Raw genomic sequence first — 21,282 nt, 5'->3', positions numbered from 1 at the left:
TCCCTCCTAGATGTCAGGACCTGGATGTCCCTCCTAGATGGCAGGACCTGGATGTCCCTCCTGGGTGTCAGGACCTGGTGTCCCTCCTAGGTGTCAGGACCTGGGTATCCCTCTCAGGTGTCAGGACCTGGTGTCCCTCCTGGGTGTCAGGACCTGGTGTCCCTCCTAGGTGTCAGGATCTGGTGTCCCTCCTAGATGTCAGTAGCTGGTGTCCCTCCTGGGTGTCAGGACCTGGTGTCCCTCCTGGGTGTCAGGACCTGGTGTCCCTCCTGGGTGTCAGGAGCTGGTGTCCCTCCTGGGTGTCAGGACCTGGTGTCCCTCCTGGGTGTCAGGACCTGGTGTTCTTCCTGGGGTGTCAGGACATGGTGTCCCTCCTAGGTGTCAGGACCTGGTGTCCTCCTAGGTGTCAGGATCTGGTGTCCCTCCTAGGTGTCAGGACCTGGTGTCCCTCCTAGGTGTCAGGACCTGGTGTCCTCCTAGGTGTCAGGATCTGGTGTCCCTCCTAGGTGTCAGGACCTGGTGTCCCTCCTGGGTGTCAGGACCTGGTGTCCCTCCTGGGTGTCAGGACCTGGTGTTCTTCCTGGGGTGTCAGGACCTGGTGTCCCTCCTAGATGTCAGGACCTGGTGTTCCTCCTGGGGTGTCAGGACCTGGTGTCCTCCTAGGTGTCAGGACCTGGTGTCCCTCCTAGGTGTCAGGACCTGGTGTCCCTCCTGGGTGTCAGGACCTGGTGTCCATCCTGGGTGTCAGGACCTGGTGTCCCTCCTAGGTGTCAGGAGCTGGTGTCCCTCCTAGGTGTCAGGACCTGGTGTCCCTCCTGGGTGTCAGGACCTGGTGTTCCTCCTGGGTGTGAGGACCTGGTGTTCCTCCTAGGTGTCAGGACCTGGTGTCCCTCCTGGGTGTCAGGACCTGGTGTCCCTCCTGGGTGTCAGGACCTGGTGTCCCTCCTAGGTGTGAGGACCTGGTGTTCCTCCTAGGTGTCAGGACCTGGTGTCCCTCCTGGGTGTCAGGAGCTGGTGTCCCTCCTGGGTGTCAGGACCTGGTGTCCCTCCTGGGGTGTCAGGACCTGGTGTCCCTCCTGGGTGTCAGGACCTGGTGTTCCTCCTAGGTGTCAGGACCTGGTGTTCCTCCTAGGTATCAGGACCTGGTGTCCCTCCTGGGTTCAGGACCTGGTGTCCCTCCTGGGTATCGGGACCTGGTGTCCCTCCTAGGTGTCAGTTCGTGGTGTCCCTCCTGGGTGTCAGGACCTGGTGTCCCTCCTGGGTGTCAGGACCTGGTGTCCCTCCTAGATGTCAGGACCTGGATGTCCCTCCTAGATGTCAGGACCTGGATGTCCCTCCTAGGTGTCAGGACCTGGTGTCCCTCCTGGGTGTCAGGACCTGGTGTTCCTCCTAGGTGTCAGGACCTGGTGTTCCTCCTAGGTGTCAGGACCTGGTGTCCCTCCTAGGTGTCAGGACCTGGTGTCCCTCCTGGGGTGTCAGGACCTGGTGTCCCTCCTAGATGTCAGGACCTGGATGTCCCTCCTAGGTGTCAGTTCGTGGTGTCCCTCCTAGGTGTCAGTTCGTGGTGTCCCTCCTGGGTGTCAGGACCTGGTGTTCCTCCTAGGTGTCAGGACCTGGTGTCCCTCCTAGGTGTCAGGACCTGGTGTCCCTCCTGGGTTGTCAGGACCTGGTGTCCCTCCTAGATGTCAGGACCTGGATGTCCCTCCTAGATGTCAGGACCTGGATGTCCCTCCTAGGTGTCAGGACCTGGTGTCCTCCTAGGTGTCAGGACCTGGTGTTCCTCCTAGGTGTCAGGACCTGGTGTTCCTCCTAGGTGTCAGGACCTGGTGTCCCTCCTAGGTGTCAGGACCTGGTGTCCCTCCTGGGGTGTCAGGACCTGGTGTCCCTCCTGGGTGTCAGGACCTGGTGTTCCTCCTAGGTGTCAGGACCTGGTGTCCCTCCTAGGTGTCAGGACCTGGTGTCCCTCCTAGGTGTCAAGACCTGGTGTCCCTCCTGGGTATTAGGACCTGGTGTCCCTCCTGGGTATCAGGACCTGGTGTCCCTCCTAGGTGTCAGGATCTGGTGTCCCTCCTAGGTGTCAGGACCTGGTGTCCCTCCTAGGTGTCAGGACCTGGTGTCCCTCCTAGGTGTCAGGACCTGGTGTCCCTCCTAGGTGTCAGGACCTGGTGTCCCTCCTAGGTGTCAGGATCTGGTGTCCCTCCTGGGTGTCAGGACCTGGTGTCCCTCCTGGGTGTCAGGATCTGGTGTCCCTCCTGGGTGTCAGGACCTGGTGACCCTCCTGGGTGTCAGGACCTGGTGTCCCTCCTAGGTGTCAGGACCTGGTGTCCCTCCTAGATGTCAGGACCTGGTGTCCCTCCTAGGTGTCAGGATCTGGTGTCCCTCCTAGGTGTCAGGACCTGGTGTCCCTCCTAGGTGTCAGGACCTGGTGTCCCTCCTAGGTGTCAGGACCTGGTGTCCCTCCTAGGTGTCAGGACCTGGTGTCCCTCCTAGGTGTCAGGATCTGGTGTCCCTCCTGGGTGTCAGGACCTGGTGTCCCTCCTGGGTGTCAGGATCTGGTGTCCCTCCTGGGTGTCAGGACCTGGTGTCCCTCCTGGGTGTCAGGACCTGGTGTCCCTCCTAGGTGTCAGGACCTGGTGTCCCTCCTGGGTGTCAGGATCTGGTGTCCCTCCTGGGTGTCAGGACCTGGTGTTCCTCCTAGATGTCAGGAGCTGGTGTCCCTCCTAGGTGTCAGGATCTGGTGTCCCTCCTAGGTGTCAGGACCTGGTGTCCCTCCTGGGTGTCAGGACCTGGTGTTCCTCCTAGGTGTCAGGACCTGGTGTCCCTCCTGGGTGTCAGGATCTGGTGTCCCTCCTAGGTGTCAGGACCTGGTGTCCCTCCTGGGTGTCAGGACCTGGTGTCCCTCCTAGGTGTCAGGATCTGGTGTCCCTCCTAGGTGTCAGGACCTGGTGTCCTCCTAGGTGTCAGGACCTGGTGTTCCTCCTAGATGTCAGGACCTGGTGTTCCTCCTAGGTGTCAGGATCTGGTGTCCCTCCTAGGTGTCAGGACCTGGTGTCCCTCCTGGGTGTCAGGACCTGGTGTTCCTCCTAGATGTCAGGAGCTGGTGTCCCTCCTAGGTGTCAGGACCTGGTGTCCCTCCTAGGTGTCAGGACCTGGTGTCCCTCCTAGGTGTCAGGATCTGGTGTCCCTCCTGGGTGTCAGGACCTGGTGTCCCTCCTGGGTGTCAGGACCTGGTGTCCCTCCTGGGTGTCAGGACCTGGTGTTCCTCCTAGATGTCAGGAGCTGGTGTCCCTCCTAGGTGTCAGGACCTGGTGTTCCTCCTAGATGTCAGGAGCTGGTGTCCCTCCTAGGTGTCAGGATCTGGTGTCCCTCCTAGGTGTCAGGACCTGGTGTCCCTCCTGGGTGTCAGGACCTGGTGTTCCTCCTAGGTGTCAGGACCTGGTGTCCCTCCTGGGTGTCAGGATCTGGTGTCCCTCCTAGGTGTCAGGACCTGGTGTCCCTCCTGGGTGTCAGGACCTGGTGTCCCTCCTAGGTGTCAGGATCTGGTGTCCCTCCTAGGTGTCAGGACCTGGTGTCCTCCTAGGTGTCAGGACCTGGTGTTCCTCCTAGATGTCAGGACCTGGTGTTCCTCCTAGGTGTCAGGATCTGGTGTCCCTCCTAGGTGTCAGGACCTGGTGTCCCTCCTGGGTGTCAGGACCTGGTGTTCCTCCTAGATGTCAGGAGCTGGTGTCCCTCCTAGGTGTCAGGACCTGGTGTCCCTCCTAGGTGTCAGGACCTGGTGTCCCTCCTAGGTGTCAGGATCTGGTGTCCCTCCTGGGTGTCAGGACCTGGTGTCCCTCCTGGGTTCAGGACCTGGTGTCCCTCCTGGGTGTCAGGACCTGGTGTCCCTCCTAGGTGTCAGGACCTGGTGTCCCTCCTGGGTTCAGGACCTGGTGTCCCTCCTGGGTGTCAGAACCTGGTGTCCCTCCTAGGTGTCAGGACCTGGTGTCCCTCCTGGGGTGTCAGGACCTGGTGTCCCTCCTAGATGTCAGGACCTGGATGTCCCTCCTAGGTGTCAGGACCTGGTGTCCTCCTGGGTGTCAGGACCTGGTGTTCCTCCTAGGTGTCAGGACCTGGTGTCCCTCCTGGGGTGTCAGGACCTGGTGTCCCTCCTGGGTGTCAGGACCTGGTGTTCCTCCTAGGTGTCAGGACCTGGTGTCCCTCCTGGGGTGTCAGGACCTGGTGTCCCTCCTGGGTATCAGGACCTGGTGTCCCTCCTAGGTGTCAGGATCTGGTGTCCCTCCTAGGTGTCAGGACCTGGTGTCCCTCCTGGGTGTCAGGATCTGGTGTCCCTCCTAGGTGTCTGGACCTGGTGTCCCTCCTAGGTGTCAGGACCTGGTGTCCCTCCTGGGGTGTCAGGACCTGGTGTTCCTCCTGGTCGTCAGGACCTGGTGTCCCTCCTAGGTGTCAGGATCTGGTGTCCCTCCTGGGTGTCAGGACCTGGTGTCCCTCCTGGGTGTCAGGACCTGGTGTCCCTCCTAGGTGTCAGGACCTGGTGTCCCTCCTAGATGTCAGGACCTGGTGTCCCTCCTAGGTGTCAGGATCTGGTGTCCCTCCTAGGTGTCAGGACCTGGTGTCCCTCCTAGGTGTCAGGACCTGGTGTCCCTCCTAGGTGTCAGGACCTGGTGTCCCTCCTAGGTGTCAGGACCTGGTGTCCCTCCTAGGTGTCAGGATCTGGTGTCCCTCCTGGGTGTCAGGACCTGGTGTCCCTCCTGGGTGTCAGGATCTGGTGTCCCTCCTGGGTGTCAGGACCTGGTGTCCCTCCTGGGTGTCAGGACCTGGTGTCCCTCCTAGGTGTCAGGACCTGGTGTTCCTCCTAGATGTCAGGAGCTGGTGTCCCTCCTAGGTGTCAGGACCTTGTGTCCCTCCTAGGTGTCAGGACCTGGTGTCCCTCCTAGGTGTCAGGACCTGGTGTTCCTCCTGGGTGTCAGGACCTGGTGTCCCTCCTGGGTGTCAGGATCTGGTGTCCCTCCTGGGTGTCAGGACCTGGTGTCCCTCCTGGGTTCAGGACCTGGTGTCCCTCCTGGGTGTCAGGACCTGGTGTCCCTCCTAGGTGTCAGGACCTGGTGTCCCTCCTGGGTATCAGGACCTGGTGTCCCTCCTGGGTATCAGGACCTGGTGTCCCTCCTGGGTATCAGGACCTGGTGTCCCTCCTGGGTGTCAGGACCTGGTGTTCCTCCTAGGTGTCAGGACCTGGTGTTCCTCCTGGTCGTCAGGACCTGGTGTCCCTCCTGGGTGTCAGGATCTGGTGTCCCTCCTAGGTGTCAGGACCTGGTGTCCCTCCTAGGTGTCAGGACCTGGTGTCCCTCCTGGGTGTCAGGACCTGGTGTTCCTCCTAGGTGTCAGGACCTGGTGTTCCTCCTGGTCGTCAGGACCTGGTGTCCCTCCTGGGTGTCAGGATCTGGTGTCCCTCCTAGGTGTCAGGACCTGGTGTCCCTCCTAGGTGTCAGGACCTGGTGTTCCTCCTAGGTGTCAGGACCTGGTGTCCCTCCTGGGTGTCAGGACCTGGTGTCCCTCCTAGGTGTCAGGACCTGGTGTCCCTCCTGGGTGTCAGGATCTGGTGTCCCTCCTAGGTGTCAGGACCTGGTGTCCCTCCTAGGTGTCAGGACCTGGTGTCCCTCCTGGGGTGTCAGGACCTGGTGTTCCTCCTGGTCGTCAGGACCTGGTGTCCCTCCTGGGGTGTCAGGACCTGGTGTCCCTCCTAGGTGTCAGGACCTGGTGTCCCTCCTAGGTGTCAGGATCTGGTGTCCCTCCTGGGTGTCAGGACCTGGTGTCCCTCCTGGGTGTCAGGACCTGGTGTCCCTCCTGGGTGTCAGGACCTGGTGTCCCTCCTAGGTGTCAGGACCTGGTGTCCCTCCTAGGTGTCAGGACCTGGTGTTCCTCCTGGGTGTCAGGACCTGGTGTTCCTCCTGGGTGTCAGGATCTGGTGTCCCTCCTGGGTGTCAGGACCTGGTGTTCCTCCTGGGTGTCAGGACCTGGTGTTCCTCCTGGGTGTCAGGACCTGGTGTTCCTCCTAGGTGTCAGGACCTGGTGTTCCTCCTGGGTGTCAGGACCTGGTGTCCCTCCTGGGTGTCAGGACCTGGTGTCCCTCCTGGGTGTCAGGACCTGGTGTCCCTCCTAGGTGTCAGGACCTGGTGTTCCTCCTGGGTGTCAGGACCTGGTGTTCCTCCTAGGTGTCAGGATCTGGTGTCCCTCCTGGGTGTCAGGACCTGGTGTCCCTCCTGGGTGTCAGGACCTGGTGTCCCTCCTAGGTGTCAGGACCTGGTGTTCCTCCTAGGTGTCAGGATCTGGTGTCCCTCCTGGGTGTCAGGACCTGGTGTTCCTCCTGGGTGTCAGGACCTGGTGTTCCTCCTAGGTGTCAGGACCTGGTGTTCCTCCTGGTCGTCAGGACCTGGTGTCCCTCCTAGGTGTCAGGATCTGGTGTCCCTCCTGGGTGTCAGGATCTGGTGTCCCTCCTGGGTGTCAGGACCTGGTGTCCCTCCTAGGTGTCAGGACCTGGTGTCCCTCCTGGGTGTCAGGACCTGGTGTTCCTCCTAGGTGTCAGGACCTGGTGTCCCTCCTAGGTGTCAGGACCTGGTGTCCCTCCTAGGTGTCAGGATCTGGTGTCCCTCCTGGGTGTCAGGACCTGGTGTCCCTCCTAGGTGTCAGGACCTGGTGTCCCTCCTGGGTGTCAGGATCTGGTGTCCCTCCTAGGTGTCAGGACCTGGTGTCCCTCCTAGGTGTCAGGACCTGGTGTCCCTCCTGGGTGTCAGGACCTGGTGTTCCTCCTAGGTGTCAGGACCTGGTGTCCCTCCTAGGTGTCAGGACCTGGTGTCCCTCCTGGGTGTCAGGACCTGGTGTTCCTCCTAGGTGTCAGGACCTGGTGTCCCTCCTAGGTGTCAGGACCTGGTGTTCCTCCTGGGGTGTCAGGACCTGGTGTCCCTCCTGGGTGTCAGGACCTGGTGTTCCTCCTGGGGTGTCAGGACCTGGTGTCCCTCCTAGGTGTCAGGACCTGGTGTCCTCCTAGGTGTCAGGACCTGGTGTCCCTCCTAGATGTCAGGACCTGGTGTCCCTCCTAGGTGTCAGGACCTGGTGTCCCTCCTGGGTGTCAGGACCTGGTGTTCCTCCTAGGTGTCAGGAGCTGGTGTCCCTCCTAGGTGTCAGGACCTGGTGTTCCTCCTGGGTGTCAGGACCTGGTGTCCCTCCTGGGTGTCAGGACCTGGTGTTCCTCCTAGGTGTCAGGAGCTGGTGTCCCTCCTAGGTGTCAGGATCTGGTGTCCCTCCTGGGTGTCAGGATCTGGTGTCCCTCCTAGGTGTCAGGACCTGGTGTCCTCCTAGGTGTCAGGATCTGGTGTCCCTCCTAGGTGTCAGGACCTGGTGTCCCTCCTGGGTGTCAGGATCTGGTGTCCCTCCTAGGTGTCAGGACCTGGTGTCCTCCTAGGTGTCAGGATCTGGTGTCCCTCCTAGGTGTCAGGACCTGGTGTCCCTCCTGGGTGTCAGGATCTGGTGTCCCTCTCAGGTGTCAGGACCTGGTGTCCCTCCTGGGTGTCAGGATCTGGTGTCCCTCCTAGGTGTCAGGACCTGGTGTCCTCCTAGGTGTCAGGATCTGGTGTCCCTCCTAGGTGTCAGGACCTGGTGTCCCTCCTGGGTGTCAGGATCTGGTGTCCCTCCTAGGTGTCAGGACCTGGTGTCCTCCTAGGTGTCAGGATCTGGTGTCCCTCCTAGGTGTCAGGACCTGGTGTCCCTCCTGGGTGTCAGGATCTGGTGTCCCTCCTAGGTGTCAGGACCTGGTGTCCTCCTAGGTGTCAGGATCTGGTGTCCCTCCTAGGTGTCAGGACCTGGTGTCCCTCCTGGGTGTCAGGATCTGGTGTCCCTCTCAGGTGTCAGGACCTGGTGTCCCTCCTGGGTGTCAGGATCTGGTGTCCCTCTCAGGTGTCAGGACCTGGTGTCCCTCCTAGGTGTCAGGACCTGGTGTCCCTCCTAGGTGTCAGGACCTGGATGTTCCTCCTGGGTATCAGGACCTGGTGTCCCTCCTGGGTGTCAGGACCTGGTGTCCCTCCTAGGTGTCAGGACCTGGATGTCCCTCCTGGGTGTCAGGACCTGGTGTCCCTCTCAGGTGTCAGGACCTGGTGTTCCTCCTAGGTGTCAGGACCTGGATGTCCCTCCTGGTCGTCAGGACCTGGTGTCCCTCCTAGGTGTCAGGACCTGGTGTCCCTCCTGGGTGTCAGGACCTGGTATCCCTCCTGGGTGTCAGGACCTGGTGTCCCTCCTAGGTGTCAGGACCTGGATGTCCCTCCTGGGTGTCAGGACCTGGTGTCCCTCTCAGGTGTCAGGACCTGGTGTTCCTCCTAGGTGTCAGGACCTGGTGTCCCTCCTGGTCGTCAGGACCTGGTGTCCCTCCTAGGTGTCAGGACCTGGTGTCCCTCCTGGGTGTCAGGATCTGGTGTCCCTCCTAGGTGTCAGGACCTGGTGTCCCTCCTGGGTGTCAGGACCTGGTGTCCCTCCTAGGTGTCAGGACCTGGATGTCCCTCCTGGGTGTCAGGACCTGGTGTCCCTCTCAGGTGTCAGGACCTGGTGTTCCTCCTAGGTGTCAGGACCTGGTGTCCCTCCTGGTCGTCAGGACCTGGTGTCCCTCCTAGGTGTCAGGACCTGGTGTCCCTCCTAGGTGTCAGGACCTGGTGTCCCTCCTAGGTGTCAGGACCTGGTGTCCCTCCTAGGTGTCAGGACCTGGTGTCCCTCCTAGGTGTCAGGATCTGGTGTCCCTCCTGGGTGTCAGGACCTGGTGTCCCTCCTGGGTGTCAGGATCTGGTGTCCCTCCTGGGTGTCAGGACCTGGTGACCCTCCTGGGTGTCAGGACCTGGTGTCCCTCCTAGGTGTCAGGACCTGGTGTCCCTCCTAGATGTCAGGACCTGGTGTCCCTCCTAGGTGTCAGGATCTGGTGTCCCTCCTAGGTGTCAGGACCTGGTGTCCCTCCTAGGTGTCAGGACCTGGTGTCCCTCCTAGGTGTCAGGACCTGGTGTCCCTCCTAGGTGTCAGGACCTGGTGTCCCTCCTAGGTGTCAGGATCTGGTGTCCCTCCTGGGTGTCAGGACCTGGTGTCCCTCCTGGGTGTCAGGATCTGGTGTCCCTCCTGGGTGTCAGGACCTGGTGTCCCTCCTGGGTGTCAGGACCTGGTGTCCCTCCTAGGTGTCAGGACCTGGTGTCCCTCCTGGGTGTCAGGATCTGGTGTCCCTCCTGGGTGTCAGGACCTGGTGTTCCTCCTAGATGTCAGGAGCTGGTGTCCCTCCTAGGTGTCAGGATCTGGTGTCCCTCCTAGGTGTCAGGACCTGGTGTCCCTCCTGGGTGTCAGGACCTGGTGTTCCTCCTAGGTGTCAGGACCTGGTGTCCCTCCTGGGTGTCAGGATCTGGTGTCCCTCCTAGGTGTCAGGACCTGGTGTCCCTCCTGGGTGTCAGGACCTGGTGTCCCTCCTAGGTGTCAGGATCTGGTGTCCCTCCTAGGTGTCAGGACCTGGTGTTCCTCCTGGGTGTCAGGATCTGGTGTCCCTCCTAGGTGTCAGGACCTGGTGTCCTCCTAGGTGTCAGGACCTGGTGTTCCTCCTAGATGTCAGGACCTGGTGTTCCTCCTAGGTGTCAGGATCTGGTGTCCCTCCTAGGTGTCAGGACCTGGTGTCCCTCCTGGGTGTCAGGACCTGGTGTTCCTCCTAGATGTCAGGAGCTGGTGTCCCTCCTAGGTGTCAGGACCTGGTGTCCCTCCTAGGTGTCAGGACCTGGTGTCCCTCCTAGGTGTCAGGATCTGGTGTCCCTCCTGGGTGTCAGGACCTGGTGTCCCTCCTGGGTGTCAGGACCTGGTGTCCCTCCTGGGTGTCAGGACCTGGTGTTCCTCCTAGATGTCAGGAGCTGGTGTCCCTCCTAGGTGTCAGGACCTGGTGTTCCTCCTAGATGTCAGGAGCTGGTGTCCCTCCTAGGTGTCAGGATCTGGTGTCCCTCCTAGGTGTCAGGACCTGGTGTCCCTCCTGGGTGTCAGGACCTGGTGTTCCTCCTAGGTGTCAGGACCTGGTGTCCCTCCTGGGTGTCAGGATCTGGTGTCCCTCCTAGGTGTCAGGACCTGGTGTCCCTCCTGGGTGTCAGGACCTGGTGTCCCTCCTAGGTGTCAGGATCTGGTGTCCCTCCTAGGTGTCAGGACCTGGTGTCCTCCTAGGTGTCAGGACCTGGTGTTCCTCCTAGATGTCAGGACCTGGTGTTCCTCCTAGGTGTCAGGATCTGGTGTCCCTCCTAGGTGTCAGGACCTGGTGTCCCTCCTGGGTGTCAGGACCTGGTGTTCCTCCTAGATGTCAGGAGCTGGTGTCCCTCCTAGGTGTCAGGACCTGGTGTCCCTCCTAGGTGTCAGGACCTGGTGTCCCTCCTAGGTGTCAGGATCTGGTGTCCCTCCTGGGTGTCAGGACCTGGTGTCCCTCCTGGGTTCAGGACCTGGTGTCCCTCCTGGGTGTCAGGACCTGGTGTCCCTCCTAGGTGTCAGGACCTGGTGTCCCTCCTGGGTTCAGGACCTGGTGTCCCTCCTGGGTGTCAGAACCTGGTGTCCCTCCTAGGTGTCAGGACCTGGTGTCCCTCCTGGGGTGTCAGGACCTGGTGTCCCTCCTAGATGTCAGGACCTGGATGTCCCTCCTAGGTGTCAGGACCTGGTGTCCTCCTGGGTGTCAGGACCTGGTGTTCCTCCTAGGTGTCAGGACCTGGTGTCCCTCCTGGGGTGTCAGGACCTGGTGTCCCTCCTGGGTGTCAGGACCTGGTGTTCCTCCTAGGTGTCAGGACCTGGTGTCCCTCCTGGGGTGTCAGGACCTGGTGTCCCTCCTGGGTATCAGGACCTGGTGTCCCTCCTAGGTGTCAGGATCTGGTGTCCCTCCTAGGTGTCAGGACCTGGTGTCCCTCCTGGGTGTCAGGATCTGGTGTCCCTCCTAGGTGTCTGGACCTGGTGTCCCTCCTAGGTGTCAGGACCTGGTGTCCCTCCTGGGGTGTCAGGACCTGGTGTTCCTCCTGGTCGTCAGGACCTGGTGTCCCTCCTAGGTGTCAGGATCTGGTGTCCCTCCTGGGTGTCAGGACCTGGTGTCCCTCCTGGGTGTCAGGACCTGGTGTCCCTCCTAGGTGTCAGGACCTGGTGTCCCTCCTAGATGTCAGGACCTGGTGTCCCTCCTAGGTGTCAGGATCTGGTGTCCCTCCTAGGTGTCAGGACCTGGTGTCCCTCCTAGGTGTCAGGACCTGGTGTCCCTCCTAGGTGTCAGGACCTGGTGTCCCTCCTAGGTGTCAGGACCTGGTGTCCCTCCTAGGTGTCAGGACCTGGTGTCCCTCCTAGGTGTCAGGATCTGGTGTCCCTCCTGGGTGTCAGGACCTGGTGTCCCTCCTGGGTGTCAGGATCTGGTGTCCCTCCTGGGTGTCAGGACCTGGTGTCCCTCCTGGGTGTCAGGACCTGGTGTCCCTCCTAGGTGTCAGGACCTGGTGTTCCTCCTAGATGTCAGGAGCTGGTGTCCCTCCTAGGTGTCAGGACCTTGTGTCCCTCCTAGGTGTCAGGACCTGGTGTCCCTCCTAGGTGTCAGGACCTGGTGTTCCTCCTGGGTGTCAGGACCTGGTGTCCCTCCTGGGTGTCAGGATCTGGTGTCCCTCCTGGGTGTCAGGACCTGGTGTCCCTCCTGGGTTCAGGACCTGGTGTCCCTCCTGGGTGTCAGGACCTGGTGTCCCTCCTAGGTGTCAGGACCTGGTGTCCCTCCTGGGTATCAGGACCTGGTGTCCCTCCTGGGTATCAGGACCTGGTGTCCCTCCTGGGTATCAGGACCTGGTGTCCCTCCTAGGTGTCAGGACCTGGTGTTCCTCCTGGTCGTCAGGACCTGGTGTCCCTCCTGGGTGTCAGGATCTGGTGTCCCTCCTAGGTGTCAGGACCTGGTGTCCCTCCTAGGTGTCAGGACCTGGTGTTCCTCCTAGGTGTCAGGACCTGGTGTCCCTCCTGGGTGTCAGGACCTGGTGTCCCTCCTAGGTGTCAGGACCTGGTGTCCCTCCTGGGTGTCAGGATCTGGTGTCCCTCCTAGGTGTCAGGACCTGGTGTCCCTCCTAGGTGTCAGGACCTGGTGTCCCTCCTGGGGTGTCAGGACCTGGTGTTCCTCCTGGTCGTCAGGACCTGGTGTCCCTCCTGGGGTGTCAGGACCTGGTGTCCCTCCTAGGTGTCAGGACCTGGTGTCCCTCCTAGGTGTCAGGATCTGGTGTCCCTCCTGGGTGTCAGGACCTGGTGTCCCTCCTGGGTGTCAGGACCTGGTGTCCCTCCTGGGTGTCAGGACCTGGTGTCCCTCCTAGGTGTCAGGACCTGGTGTCCCTCCTAGGTGTCAGGACCTGGTGTTCCTCCTGGGTGTCAGGACCTGGTGTTCCTCCTGGGTGTCAGGATCTGGTGTCCCTCCTGGGTGTCAGGACCTGGTGTTCCTCCTGGGTGTCAGGACCTGGTGTTCCTCCTGGGTGTCAGGACCTGGTGTTCCTCCTAGGTGTCAGGACCTGGTGTTCCTCCTGGGTGTCAGGACCTGGTGTCCCTCCTGGGTGTCAGGACCTGGTGTCCCTCCTGGGTGTCAGGACCTGGTGTCCCTCCTAGGTGTCAGGACCTGGTGTTCCTCCTGGGTGTCAGGACCTGGTGTTCCTCCTAGGTGTCAGGATCTGGTGTCCCTCCTGGGTGTCAGGACCTGGTGTCCCTCCTGGGTGTCAGGACCTGGTGTCCCTCCTAGGTGTCAGGACCTGGTGTTCCTCCTAGGTGTCAGGATCTGGTGTCCCTCCTGGGTGTCAGGACCTGGTGTTCCTCCTGGGTGTCAGGACCTGGTGTTCCTCCTAGGTGTCAGGACCTGGTGTTCCTCCTGGTCGTCAGGACCTGGTGTCCCTCCTAGGTGTCAGGATCTGGTGTCCCTCCTGGGTGTCAGGATCTGGTGTCCCTCCTGGGTGTCAGGACCTGGTGTCCCTCCTAGGTGTCAGGACCTGGTGTCCCTCCTGGGTGTCAGGACCTGGTGTTCCTCCTAGGTGTCAGGACCTGGTGTCCCTCCTAGGTGTCAGGACCTGGTGTTCCTCCTAGGTGTCAGGACCTGGTGTCCCTCCTGGGTGTCAGGACCTGGTGTTCCTCCTAGGTGTCAGGACCTGGTGTCCCTCCTAGGTGTCAGGACCTGGTGTCCCTCCTGGGTGTCAGGACCTGGTGTTCCTCCTAGGTGTCAGGACCTGGTGTCCCTCCTAGGTGTCAGGACCTGGTGTTCCTCCTGGGGTGTCAGGACCTGGTGTCCCTCCTGGGTGTCAGGACCTGGTGTTCCTCCTGGGGTGTCAGGACCTGGTGTCCCTCCTAGGTGTCAGGACCTGGTGTCCTCCTAGGTGTCAGGACCTGGTGTCCCTCCTAGATGTCAGGACCTGGTGTCCCTCCTAGGTGTCAGGACCTGGTGTCCCTCCTGGGTGTCAGGACCTGGTGTTCCTCCTAGGTGTCAGGAGCTGGTGTCCCTCCTAGGTGTCAGGACCTGGTGTTCCTCCTGGGTGTCAGGACCTGGTGTCCCTCCTGGGTGTCAGGACCTGGTGTTCCTCCTAGGTGTCAGGAGCTGGTGTCCCTCCTAGGTGTCAGGATCTGGTGTCCCTCCTGGGTGTCAGGATCTGGTGTCCCTCCTAGGTGTCAGGACCTGGTGTCCTCCTAGGTGTCAGGATCTGGTGTCCCTCCTAGGTGTCAGGACCTGGTGTCCCTCCTGGGTGTCAGGATCTGGTGTCCCTCCTAGGTGTCAGGACCTGGTGTCCTCCTAGGTGTCAGGATCTGGTGTCCCTCCTAGGTGTCAGGACCTGGTGTCCCTCCTGGGTGTCAGGATCTGGTGTCCCTCTCAGGTGTCAGGACCTGGTGTCCCTCCTGGGTGTCAGGATCTGGTGTCCCTCCTAGGTGTCAGGACCTGGTGTCCTCCTAGGTGTCAGGATCTGGTGTCCCTCCTAGGTGTCAGGACCTGGTGTCCCTCCTGGGTGTCAGGATCTGGTGTCCCTCCTAGGTGTCAGGACCTGGTGTCCTCCTAGGTGTCAGGATCTGGTGTCCCTCCTAGGTGTCAGGACCTGGTGTCCCTCCTGGGTGTCAGGATCTGGTGTCCCTCCTAGGTGTCAGGACCTGGTGTCCTCCTAGGTGTCAGGATCTGGTGTCCCTCCTAGGTGTCAGGACCTGGTGTCCCTCCTGGGTGTCAGGATCTGGTGTCCCTCTCAGGTGTCAGGACCTGGTGTCCCTCCTGGGTGTCAGGATCTGGTGTCCCTCTCAGGTGTCAGGACCTGGTGTCCCTCCTAGGTGTCAGGACCTGGTGTCCCTCCTAGGTGTCAGGACCTGGATGTTCCTCCTGGGTATCAGGACCTGGTGTCCCTCCTGGGTGTCAGGACCTGGTGTCCCTCCTAGGTGTCAGGACCTGGATGTCCCTCCTGGGTGTCAGGACCTGGTGTCCCTCTCAGGTGTCAGGACCTGGTGTTCCTCCTAGGTGTCAGGACCTGGATGTCCCTCCTGGTCGTCAGGACCTGGTGTCCCTCCTAGGTGTCAGGACCTGGTGTCCCTCCTGGGTGTCAGGACCTGGTATCCCTCCTGGGTGTCAGGACCTGGTGTCCCTCCTAGGTGTCAGGACCTGGATGTCCCTCCTGGGTGTCAGGACCTGGTGTCCCTCTCAGGTGTCAGGACCTGGTGTTCCTCCTAGGTGTCAGGACCTGGTGTCCCTCCTGGTCGTCAGGACCTGGTGTCCCTCCTAGGTGTCAGGACCTGGTGTCCCTCCTGGGTGTCAGGATCTGGTGTCCCTCCTAGGTGTCAGGACCTGGTGTCCCTCCTGGGTGTCAGGACCTGGTGTCCCTCCTAGGTGTCAGGACCTGGATGTCCCTCCTGGGTGTCAGGACCTGGTGTCCCTCTCAGGTGTCAGGACCTGGTGTTCCTCCTAGGTGTCAGGACCTGGTGTCCCTCCTGGTCGTCAGGACCTGGTGTCCCTCCTAGGTGTCAGGACCTGGTGTCCCTCCTGGGTGTCAGGATCTGGTGTCCCTCCTAGGTGTCAGGACCTGGTGTCCCTCCTGGGTGTCAGGACCTGGTGTCCCTCCTGGGTGTCAGGACCTGGTGTCCCTCCTAGGTGTCAGGACCTGGTGTCCCTCCTGGGTGTCAGGACCTGGTGTTCCTCCTAGGTGTCAGGACCTGGTGTTCCTCCTAGGTGTCAGGACCTGGTGTCCCTCCTAGGTGTCAGGACCTGGTGTTCCTCCTGGGTGTCAGGACCTGGATGTCCCTCCTGGTCGTCAGGACCTGGTGTCCTCCTAGGTGTCAGGATCTGGTGTCCCTCCTAGGTGTCAGGACCTGGTGTCCTCCTAGGTGTCAGGATCTGGTGTCCCTCCTAGGTGTCAGGACCTGGTGTCCCTCCTGGGTGTCAGGATCTGGTGTCCCTCTCAGGTGTCAGGACCTGGTGTCCCTCCTGGGTGTCAGGACCTGGTGTCCCTCCTAGGTGTCAGGACCTGGATGTTCTTCCTGGGTATCAGGATCTGGTGTCCCTCCTGGGTGTCAGGACCTGGTGTCCCTCCTAGGTGTCAGGACCTGGATGTCCCTCCTGGGTGTCAGGACCTGGTGTCCCTCTCAGGTGTCAGGACCTGGTGTTCCTCCTAGGTGTCAGGACCTGGATGTCCCTCCTGGTCGTCAGGACCTGGTGTCCCTCCTAGGTGTCAGGACCTGGTGTCCCTCCTGGGTGTCAGGACCTGGTGTTCCTCCTGGGTGTCAGGACCTGGTGTCCCTCCTGGGTGTCAGGACCTGGTGTCCCTCCTGGGGTGTCAGGATCTGGTGTCCCTCCTGGGTGTCAGGACCTGGTGTCCCTCCTAGGTGTCAGGACCTGGTGTTCCTCCTAGGTGTCAGGACCTGGTGTCCCTCCTAGGTGTCAGGACCTGGTGTCCCTCCTAGATGTCAGGACCTGGGTATCCCTCTCAGGTGTCAGGACCTGGTGTCCTTCCTAGATGTCAGGACCTGGGTATCCCTCTCAGGTGTCAGGACCTGGTGTTCCTCCTAGGTGTCAGGATCTGGTGTCCCTCCTGGGGTGTCAGGACCTGGTGTCCCTCCTAGGTGTCAGGACCTGGTGTCCCTCCTAGATGTCAGGACCTGGTGTCCCTCCTAGATGTCAGGACCTGGTGTCCCTCCTAGGTGTCAGGACCTGGTGTCCCTCCTAGGTGTCAGGACCTGGTGTCCCTCCTAGATGTCAGGACCTGGGTATCCCTCTCAGGTGTCAGGACCTGGTGTTCCTCCTGGGGTGTCAGGACCTGGGTATCCCTCTCAGGTGTCAGGACCTGGTGTCCTTCCTAGATGTCAGGACCTGGGTATCCCTCTCAGGTGTCAGGACCTGGTGTTCCTCCTAGGTGTCAGGACCTGGGTATCCCTCTCAGGTGTCAGGACCTGGTGTCCTTCCTAGATGTCAGGACCTGGGTATCCCTCTCAGGTGTCAGGACCTGGTGTTCCTCCTAGATGTCAGGACCTGGGTATCCCTCTCAGGTGTCAGGACCTGGTGTCCCTCCTAGATGTCAGGACCTGGGTATCCCTCTCAGGTGTCAGGACCTGGTGTTCCTCCTAGGTGTCAGGACCTGGATGTCCCTCCTGGTGTCAGGACCTGGTGTCCCTCCTAGGTGTCAGGACCTGGTGTCCCTCCTAGGTGTCAGGACCTGGTGTCCCTCCTAGATGTCAGGACCTGGGTATCCCTCTCAGGTGTCAGGACCTGGTGTCCCTCCTAGGTGTCAGGACCTGGTGTCCCTCCTAGATGTCAGGACCTGGGTATCCCTCTCAGGTGTCAGGACCTGGTGTGGCGTCAAGACCTGGGTATCCCTCCTGGGTGCCAGGACCTGGTGTCCCTGCTCACATTCCAGCTATTCAGGGCGTCAGGTCCTCTTGATTCTTCAGGCCTTCAGCTGGTATCCCGCGTGTGCTCAGTGTGCCAGGCCCTGACCAGGTGCTGGGGAGCTAAAGGTCCAGACCTGGGCTGTGTGATAGGCTGAGCACCTGGAAAGAGGTGTGTCTGAGCCGGGTGGAATTGTGAATCTCTTAGAATGGAAAGAAAGGGGCTGAGCGTCTTATTTAATTGCACATTGAAATGTCAATATTTGGGGTACATGGGTTAAATCAGATATGATGATAAAATCAATTCCACCAGTTCCTATGGACTTACTAGACGTGTGACAGAGACTTTAACATTACTGTGACATTTCAGGTGCACTGGTGGCTTGCACTGTGTTTTCCCTGGGCAGCTCTAGAGTCTGTAGAGACAGACTTTAACCAAACGACCCACAGACCCCACAGACGAAAGTAGGAGGTAGGAGGCTCGGGGCGTGTTGCAGAGGGAGGAGGAGGGAGGCCAGGAGGGCTCCGCAGGGACAGCCAGCCACAGGAGAAAGGCCCTGAGGTTCTGGGGAGGGTCTGGAGGTCAGCGGCGCCCACCCCTCTCCCACTGCTTCCTGCCCTTCACCTGAGACGCCTCACCACCTCTGGACAGGCTGCCAGGTCAATCTGTTCTAGAGGGGCTGACGGGTGGGGAGGCTGGGAGGTAGCGCCGGGGCGTGGAGAGTGGGTCACTTACCTACCCTCACCTTGAATCTCTTGGCTTGGTGCAGACAGTGGGCTGCGGTGAGGACGTGGAACGGGCTCAGGATGGTGCCCCCACAGAACCCCTCATTTTCTTCGTCGATGAGGAGGGCCTGCAGCAGTGAGACTCAGTCAGCCACCCGGGTTACACAGGCCCTGAGGTCAGACTGGACACTTTCAAGGAGAGCTGGCCTCCTGGCCTCGGCAGGAGCTTCTCCATGGGCCGGCCTGTCCCAGAGCTTTCCTTCCTGCTCCCTTCTGCCCTGATAGCCGGGAGTCTTCCTCTGGGCTCTGGAAGCCACTCTTCAGCCCCACTGTCTTTGGAGCCCTTTCCAAAGGGCCCTGGCGCTCCACACCCACCCTCTGGGGGAGGTCTCCTCGCCCATCCCACTGCTCCAGGCCAGGATGATAGGGCTGCCCCTTTCTAGGTCCAGGATGTCATTTTCTGCACACCCAGCACCAGTTCTGCACCCACACAGCGAGTTCTCACTGAACATGTCCCAGCGGTGAGCAGGGGCTGATGCTGCCTTCCCATGGGCCCCTCAAACTCTAGAGCAGGGGACACCCGTCCACAGCCTAGGGCGGGGGCTCAGGGGATCTCTGCAGTCCTGCTACGGGACAGGCACTTGCTTTTGGGCACTGAAAACCTCCGCCCAATTTGGGCACCTAGTCCAGAGCGAAAGGGCAAGCCATCGGCAGTGAGTCCCATGCAACATCCGGGACACACGTCAGAAGTCACTCATTGTTTGTATGAGATTCAAATGTAACTAAAGTCTTGTGCTTTTTTTTTTTTTTTCCTTCTTAAATTGGGAAACCCTAATCCAGTGATTTTTATTTCTATTTTCAATGTTTTTACTTCTGAGCATAAATGGATGTGCTTTTCTCTAAGGTACTTTCTGATACTGTCTCCCTTCCCTTAGGAATTTTTAGGTATTTGGGTTATTAAAAAAAATTAGAAGTGAAACAAGGAAGTGATTTTCTTCCTTACCCTTGGAGGCGGGAGTGGCCTGCTCACCTGCTGCCAGGTGCGGCCTGACCCTCATGGGCAGGTTTTCAGACTAGGCCTTTCTGCCTTTCCGTCCTTCCCAGAACAGGGTGGCCCTGGGCATGGAGGGCCAGCAGGGAGGACGCCCGAGGGGCGATGGGTGGCAGAGCAGAGAACACACCGTGCCCCAGCCTCCTGCAGGCCATGGCTCACGTGCTGGGTGGGAGCCCTTGCCCAGTGGGACTCTGCCTGAATGGGGGCCTTCCCCCCAGGTGCTGAGCAGGAGGGGCCCAGCTGTGCCTTCCCAGAGCTGCTCAGGACAGTTACCTGCCAGGGACACTCCCCCTCTTCACAGTCCCGGCCGCCCACGATCCGAATGAGGTTCCTGCTGTCCTTCTGGTAGGTCTGGTTGAGGGTGAGCAAGTTGGAGGGGTCCTGGGTGGGAGGCAGGCTGTCCAGGCCACTCCAGGCTGGCGTGGTGGTCCTGGGCATAGCCTCGCTGCTGTTGGCAGCTGGGCCCGCTGACCTCTTCCTGCGTCCCAGAGTGAGCTTCCCACAGGGGAAGAGGTCTGAAAGAAGCACAGCAGGGTCTCAGCAAAGCCAGGCTCCAGCACCCCTGGGCCCCAGCTGGGAGTCCTGGGCAGATGGACTCGGTGACGCTTGGTAGGTAGTGGTGGAGCCCCAGGTGGGTGCAGCTGTCTGCATGGGGCTTACCTCACCTGAGCTCTAGTCGCAGCGGGAGCAGAAGGAGAGGTGCACAGCTGCCTACAACTGGCAAAGGCACCAACAAGTAAGGTCAAAGGCAGAGGGGGCGCCGGCAGGGCGAGGCAAGAGGCCCGTGGAGAGTCCAGAGGGCTGGCTTCCACGGGGGGTGCCCTGGACTGTTCTGATTTTGCTATATGCTTGAAATTTTTCCTCATGAAGTGTCGAATTAAAACCCAGTGTTCCAGGAAGGAAAGCAGCCCTGGGCAGGAAGCACGGGCAAGCAGTCTGCAGCCAAGCGGGGTGCCAGAGAGCCGATGCGGCTTTGTGGGGCCCCATCTGCCGCTTCCTGGCTCCGGCAGGGACCCAAGAGCAGGGCCATGTATTTGAACCCTCCCTTCCCACATCATCTGCAGGGGACCCAAGGCAGAGAGGAGGGCGTCCCTGCAGAGCCAGAATGAAGAGAAGGGGATGCAGCAGCAGGACAGGACAGCAACCCCCTGTGCTTGTCAGGGTCGGCTGGGAGCCGGTGCTTTCCCCTGGCCCAGGCGGGGCCTGGCAGCTGCCCGCCCTCAGGATGCTTGGGAGTGTTCCCTGGAAGCAGGACCCTCTTCCTACACTTGCTAGCTCTGGAGGATGTTTGTACACCTCCTTTCACACTCTGAGTTTGCTCTCTAGGACGAGACCAGAGCTTCCTGCGTTACGAAGTAGTTTACTGGTCTTTCTTTCTCTTTTTCTTTCTTTTTGTGGCATTGGGATGAAACCCAAGGACCTTGCACATACTGGGCAAGTGTTCTACCACCGAGTCATACTCCACAGCCCTTTATTTTAATTGATTTGTGAATATTTCTGCAATCCAAAAAAAAAAAAAAAAAAAACTGTACGCATGTCAAGAAATGGCTTCAATTAAAATATTTCTGCATCAGCTGAAGCTTAAAACTTCATTATCCAAATGTATGATATATGATATGTCAAGATCAATGTGATGTTTGGAGCAACTAATAAATTTCTGATGTTTAAAACAAAACAAAACAAAACACTTCATTATCAACCGGGTATAGTGGCTCACACCTATAATCCCAGCGGCTCAGGAGGCTGAGGCAGGGCAATTGCAAGTTCAAAGCCAGCCTCAGCAACTTAGCAAGGCCATAAGCAGCTTAATGAGACCCTGTCTCTAATAAAATATAAAAAAAGACCAGGAATATGGCTCAGTGGTTAAGCAGGTTCAATCCCCAGTACCGAAAAACAAAACAAACAAAACACAAACAAAAAAAGAAAACAAAAACTTCATTATCAATGGAAACCAACTTGCATTCCTTTTTTTTTTTGAGGGTTTCATATTACATAATTGAAATAAACTTTGAAGGATATATTTGGGACCTTTATTTTTCTTGATTACTAATTTTTTTAAATAAACTGTTTCACTGAGAAGAATAAGACAGAGCAATGAGTCCCCTGGGGAAGTCAAGTCTCTGGATGGAGGTATGTCACCGGGCTCCGACGGGAACCTCATGGGTGCCTGGTCACCGGGCTCTATGACAGGCAGCCCGCCCACTGCTTCCTATCTCGCCCAGGTGATGCCTCAGGAGAGGGGGCCAGCAGGGGCCGTGAGAGGTGGATGGGTGGCCCTGAGGGCCGACCTCTCAGGTGCCTAGTGCCCTTGTCCCTAGCCCGGTGGGTTCCTGAGCCTGTTCTGCATTCACTGCTCTCTGGGAGCCTCATGAGCAGGGGCCCCAGTGCTGATCATCACACTCCCAATGTCCAGTTCTTTCCAAGTGAGAGGAAAATTGAACTGCGCCTTTCTCCACCCCCGCAGAGTGCCCGGCAGGAGTCACCTCCTTCCAGAGCCACGTCCACCCCGCAGGCAAGTGGGAGTGAAGAACAGGTTAGCCAGCACAGCTGGCTCGCAGGACCACTGGGGCTTCCCATGTGAATGACCCAGCCCTGCGTGCCAGGCTGCGGCTCTCTTGGCAACCCACCCGGCCCAGCAGGAG

The 21,282-nt window shown here is 59.8% G+C and overlaps 1 protein-coding gene across 1 annotated transcript in view; it reads right to left on the bottom strand.

Annotated features, from left to right (window-relative positions):
* The window catches only part of F10 (coagulation factor X), a 58,159-nt gene that overhangs the window by 17,515 nt on the left and 19,362 nt on the right, over positions 1 to 21,282 (bottom strand). The window contains exons 6-7 of the mRNA XM_077110670.1: positions 18,914 to 19,155; positions 17,597 to 17,714 (exon numbers count right to left, since the gene is read on the bottom strand). Of these exons, the coding sequence (XP_076966785.1) occupies positions 17,597 to 17,714; positions 18,914 to 19,155 (360 nt within the window). The remainder of the gene's footprint in view (positions 1 to 17,596; positions 17,715 to 18,913; positions 19,156 to 21,282) is intronic.

Source organism: Callospermophilus lateralis, chromosome 12 (genome assembly GCF_048772815.1).
Source record: "Callospermophilus lateralis isolate mCalLat2 chromosome 12, mCalLat2.hap1, whole genome shotgun sequence".
In the NCBI taxonomy this organism is placed as follows: domain Eukaryota; kingdom Metazoa; phylum Chordata; class Mammalia; order Rodentia; family Sciuridae; genus Callospermophilus; species Callospermophilus lateralis.
The sequence above is the reverse complement of the archived record's forward strand: the minus strand, read 5'-3'. Positions and strand labels throughout refer to the sequence as shown.